Genomic DNA, 6,269 nt, shown 5'->3' with positions numbered 1-6,269 from the left:
TCTGAAGGCAATATAAATAAAACACAACCATAATCGGTTATAATCAGATAATCATCATTTTACATTTAAGCCAATATAAAAAGTATGACAGATGGACGTCAATCCCAAGTTTTATAGAACTGCATTACGTTGGCTTCAAAGAGGTGCAAGAAACACTTTGGTATATGATTGCAAAATCCAGTTTCTTGCTTCTCCCACTATCTCTCCCTCTCTCTACACACATACAAAGCTTTCTCAGGAGTGTTTCCCCTCCCTCCATCTGGCGATCCGTCACCCCTCCTCCAGCTGCTGATGGTCCTGCTGTAGGCATATTCTCCTCAGCTCACTCACTCCTTCACAACCAGCCACTCGTGTGTGAAACTGTCCTGACAATATGCTTAAACCTGGATATATCGCAAACAGCGCACCTTTCTGGAGCACTTCCACAATTTGAGCTCTCAGTTCAGGAGAAGGACAGTCAATCAACACTACAGCTATGAGCTGTGCTTGAATGACCCATTGAGGAGCATTTTTCCTTTTTGACACTGAACGCTGCTCAAGATTTAGACATCCATAATGAGTCTTAAGAAGAGGAAGCCAAGCATGGTGTTTAGCTGGCACAAGTCTTTCTCCATCCTTGCCCCGTGGAGAAAAGGTAAGTGGTGTGACTCAAAATCTTCTGTTTTAGATACATGAAGTCATATTGCTTCACCCTGTTGCCTGTTGCGACACCTGGATAGGCAGCGCAGGTAGTAATTTGTCTGGCTGAGGTGTTGGAGGATGTTTAGGGACCTGTAATTTGAACTGTGATGTGTTATCTGATGGTCGAACACGGTTAGGGTTGTCTTCAAAAACATTCATTAGATGAGTTCCACAGGTAGTTGGGCTGATGTCATTTCAATAAAGTCAACTCTCCAAGCTGAGCTCATATAGAAAACCCACAAGACTTAACCGCAGACTTTATTATGTTTTGTTTTTAACTACAGTTGTTAGTGTTGCTTTGGTGTTAACTAGAAAAACATGTGGCAGAGGAGTAAATTTGTGTTTAATCAGTAAGAAATTGGAAGCAAACGTCAGCTTTAATGAGATATTTGTATTTGTTTTGCTTTGTACATCATAGCCGTTTAGCATTTTGTTAGTGCTTATGCATTTTTAATAGTAATATGTGACCTGAGGGATTGTTTAAAAAGTTCTTGTTTTAAATAACGGAACTTTAATAGTCATTAATAGACTATTAACATGAATAGACTGCTTATGTTCACTAGTTTCCATTCAATAATGGAAGTACAGTTGTACAATAGCAATACCTTTAGATTTGGTTGTTAATCTTTACTACAAGCTGAATTATTTCAACAAGCAGGTGTGGTTTTCAATTAATGACTATATTAATGTTTATATATCAAGTGTGTGCTTTTAGTGATGGGCCGAGAGCTTCACACAGGTGTTTCAACCTCAAGCAAAACCAGTATGAGAAACAGAGCGATATCAGATGTGAATGTTTTAGTGGTGACAGCTTCATGAGTGGGGCTCTTTTTCTCTACTTGAGTTATATTATACGTGACTCATAACTGCAACCAGGCACAGCTGCATTGGGCTGAATTCTTTATGTGTAACATCAGCCAATGTGTGAAATCACTGACGCACACAGGTAATATCGACTCAAAGCTTTCCTAGGGAGACGAGAAGAGATTACATTAGAATTTGGACACAGACTTTAAATGGATAGTTTTACTCACTGTTTAGTCTCCATTAAGTGTTTTCAAACCTTTATGAATTTCTGTCTTCTGTTGAACACTAAAGATTGTTTGAAGAAAGTTGAAAACCTGTAACCATCAACTTGCATAGCATTAATTTGAAACTATTCAAAGGAAATGCAAGTAAATTATTTATAAATATGTTACTTTCTTTAGTTTTCTACAATGTATATTTTAAATATTATTATTAAGATGCTAAATGCCCAAAAACATTGATTTTCTTCTGTTAAACACAAAATATATTTTGAAGAAAGTTAAAACCATTACTGACTTCCATAGTAGGACAAGCAAATATTATGGAAGTCAATGGTTACAAGTTTTCAGCATTCTCCAAAATATCTTTTGTGTTTAACAGAGGAATGAAGCTGAAATAGAGCTTGAACAAGTACAGATTGAGTAAATGACGAGAGACAATTTTTTTGTGTGTATCAATTATTCCCTTTATGACTGAGATGGCCACACAGAAATACAGATATTCGTTATTATTACCTTTTTCCTACCTATTTACTTTTAATTTACCTAATGTAATAGACTGCAATGTTATCATTGTTACTATATTTTCAGTAGTGACTAATTCTATTTTACTTTTACATCAATGCTTTATAATTTTGACACTATACAAAGGAAATGCAAGTAAATTTAAATATAAATATGTTAACTTTAGTTTTTTAAAATGTACATTTTAAATATAATTATTATTAAGATGCAAAATACCCCAAAACGTTGATTTTCTGGGTCACACTAATTCTCATTACATTATAAATAGACTGTTAGGTTGGGGTTAGGGTTAGAGTTAGTGTAAGTTTTTTTTTTTTTTTTTTTTTTTATAAGTTCCCAGGTTCTGCAGGTTGCATTGTCCCAAATTTTGCTTGCCAATCTTAAACTAATTGTAATTGATTGTTTTGGTTTAATTTGGAATTTTCTCAACCAGCGCTGAGCCCGGGGGACCAGAGGGAGTGCTCTGACATGGCCCCCCCAGGTTCGAGTTAGTGTAAGTTGACATGTACTTGCAAAGTTTCTTATAGTCAGTTAAATGTTTGTTGAAGGAGCAGTATCAACATATTAAGCAAACATACTCAAATGGACCATCAAAGTGTTGCCCTTTTCTGTTGTCTGTTGAACACTCAATATTTTTTGAAGAAAGTTAAAACGATTAAACCAATTGACTTCCATAGTCGAAAAGCAAATATTATGGAAGTCAATGGTTACAGGTTTTTAGCATTCCTCAAAATAGCTTTTGTGTTTAACAGAAGAATGAAACTCAAATAGAATTTGAACAAGTGCAGATTGAGTAAATGATGAGAGAAATTTTATCTTTGTGTAAACTATCTCCTTTATTAGTGAGATGACCACAAAGAAATACAGATGTTCTTTATTATTGTTTTAGCAACTGTGCATTACAATTTTTTTACCTATTACCTTTATTTTTATTTTTTTAATGTAATAGTCTGCAATGCCATCATTATAAACGTACAATAACAAATATATTTAAACACCACATATGTTCAGTAGAAACTAATTCTATTTTACTTTTACATCTTTTACATCAACGCGTTTGGCATTGTTTTGAAACTATTCAAAAGAAATGCAAGTTAATTCTAATGTAAATATGTTAACTTTCTTTCGTTTTCTGAAATGCCATTTTTAATACTATTATTAAGATGCCAAATACCTCAAAACATTGATTTTCTGTCTTCTGTTGGACACTAAAGATATTTTGAAGAAAGTTAAAAACCTGTAACCGTTGACTTCCATAGTAGGAAAAGCAAATGAAAGTCAATGGTTACAGGTTTTCGGCATTCTTCAATTCACACAGAAATACAAATGTTCTTTATTACTGTTTCAGCAACTGTGCATTTTAAATGTGCCTATTTTAAATGTAATAGACTGCAATATCATCATTATAAATGTGTAATAACAAATACACACACACACACACACACACACATATATATATATATATATATATATATATATATATATATATATATATATATATATATATATATATATATWTWTWTATATATATATATATATATATATATATATATATATATATATATATATATATATATATATATATATATATATATATATATATAAAATCACATAACATATTTTAGTCTAAACTAATTCTATTTTACTTTTTTTGGCATTGTTTTGAAAGTATTCAAAGAAAATGCAAGTAAATTTAAATATAAATATGTTAACTTTCTTTAGTTTTCTAAAATGGACATTTGAAATATTATTATTAAAATGCTAAATACCTCAAAACATAGATTTTTCTGGGTCACACAATATTTTGATGGTCCATTTGTTGAATTTAAGTTGCATTGCATCTACATGCCAACTAATCCTCATTAGATTTTAAATAAACTGTTAGGTTAGAGTTAGGGTTAGTGTAAGTTGACATGGCAAAGTTTTTTATAATCAGTTAACTGTCTATTGAAGGAGCAGTGTCAACAGATATTAAGCAGACAGTCTACTAATACTTAAACGGACTATCAAAATAAGTGTTGCCCTTTTCTGTCTTCTGTTTAACACTAGAGATATTTTGAAGTTAAAACCCTTTTAACAATTGACTTCCAGTAGGAAAAGCAAATATTATGGAAGTCAATGGTTACAGGTTTTTTAGCATTCTTCAAAACAGCTTTTGTATTTAACAGAAGGATAAAACTCATATACAGTTTGAACAAGTACAGATTAATGACAAGTGAAATGTTATTTTTGTGTAAACTATCCCCTTTATGACTGAGATGGCCACACAGAAATGCAGATGCTCGGTATTATCGTTTCAGCAATTGTGCATCTATTACCTTAGTTTTTACCTAATGTAACAAATATATTAAATATGTAACAGATACATTTAAACATAACATATTTTCAGTAGAAACTACATTAAATCTATTTTACTTTTACATCAATGAGGATTATTTACATCAATTTGGAATTATTTTGAAATTATTCAAAGGAAATTCAAGTACATTTATAACTATGTTAACTTTCTTTAGTTTTCTAAAATGTCATTTTAATTATTATTATTAAGATGCTAAATGACCAAAAACATAGATTTTGTTTCCTAATAATATGGCATTTTGATGTTAAATCATTTCCATGTCATGTAAAACTAATCAAGACAGATGACTTTAAAATTCAGACAATAAGAGATGGCCTCACAGAAATGCACTTCTTTACTATTGTTTCAGCAATGCTGCATTGATTGTGGTCAAAAGTGTAAAACTTCAAAAATTCAATCCTAACTTTCTAAAAACCAACAATTTCCTCAGTAATCTACAATTTCATGGGTATTTTCAAAGAAACCGAAGAAGATACAAGAGCAGGGTGAGTTTGCCTGAGGGCTTGACTGATGTTACTGCTCCCGCACATTCTTGCCTTATCCTAATGGTGCTAGATAATGAAAGGCTGGCCGTTCAGTTCACATTGATAATGTGCTTCTGGAAAGACTCCTTAGGGTCAAAACCATTGGCTTGGTGGAGCTCAGAAAGAGTGCAGTGTAAACGTTCTGGCATTGTGATGAGAGAGACAGAGTGGTGCGAGGCACTAAAAGGTCTGCTGGCTTTAGATTAGGAAGAAGGAGAAAAGGGAATATGGTACATTTCACACCTCATCAAACCTGACATCTGGCCTTTGTCACCTCCTTCAGTAACATGCAATTCAGACAGAAAGAAGACAACACGTCAATTGGTGCAACCTTCATTTAAAAACCCACTGAGAAACTTTTGGTTTAAATAGGGGTTTGCCTATAAAAAATTGACTTACTAATGCTGCATTTGGGTGGTTAGGGTGTTGCTATTGTTGTTAAAAAATTTTATGAGTTGCCTCTTGAAAAAAAGAAAAGAAAACAAGTGTGCTAATCTGTTTTATTTATTCGCACTTGTAGTACACTTCAAATCTCAGAGAGTAAACCCTCAGATTTAATTTCTACTCACCATCCACTTGTTTCGAATCAAAATGACTTTCCCTCATCTGTTGAACACAAAAGAAGATATTTTGAAGAATGCTGGACTTCAGTATCCGCTTGTTAAGTGGTGGCGTATGTTTCCGGGTCCAAGCCGTCATTCATTTAAGTTGAGAAATCAATTGTTTATGATCTCTTTTTATTCCTATCACACATTAAAGTTAATTTTACATAAAGTCATAGTGTACACAACAATCTCTGGGCTTGTTGCATAACAAACACCAAAATTTTTACGATTTATAAAAAATTAATCACTTTCTGGCCGTTGGATAATAGGCATGGACATATATATTGCGATCGGGATTTTCGAAAGTATTAAATCGCTTTGTAAACGTTTATTATTACCATTTCATGGGTCTCCCCATTCAGTTGAATAGAGTGCTTGGACCCGCAAGCTGCTTCGCGTGACGTCACACTTAACAAGCGGATAGCCACTGACTTCCATACAACTTCTTTCCCACTAAAGATGTCAATGTCAATCTTTAAAATTCTTTAAAAATATCTTCTTTTGTGATCTCACACTGAGAAACTCAGATTGGAACCACCTGAGAGTGAGT

At 32.9% G+C, this 6,269-nt stretch overlaps 1 protein-coding gene across 1 annotated transcript in view; it reads left to right on the top strand.

The window, feature by feature from the left end:
- Window positions 1–268: 268 nt before the first annotated feature.
- si:ch211-250c4.3 overlaps window positions 269–6,269 on the top strand; it is a gene marked incomplete at its 3' end in the record, with an annotated part of 59,548 nt that continues 53,547 nt past the window's right edge. The window contains 1 exon segment of the mRNA NM_001365219.1: window positions 269–634. Coding sequence (NP_001352148.1) covers window positions 556–634 — 79 coding nt within the window. The 5' untranslated portion in view covers window positions 269–555.

The sequence above is a fragment of the Danio rerio genome, chromosome 13, assembly GCF_049306965.1.
Source record: "Danio rerio strain Tuebingen ecotype United States chromosome 13, GRCz12tu, whole genome shotgun sequence".
NCBI classification, from domain to species: domain Eukaryota; kingdom Metazoa; phylum Chordata; class Actinopteri; order Cypriniformes; family Danionidae; genus Danio; species Danio rerio.
Note: the sequence above shows the minus strand (reverse complement) of the source record. Positions and strands in the feature narration are given on the sequence as shown.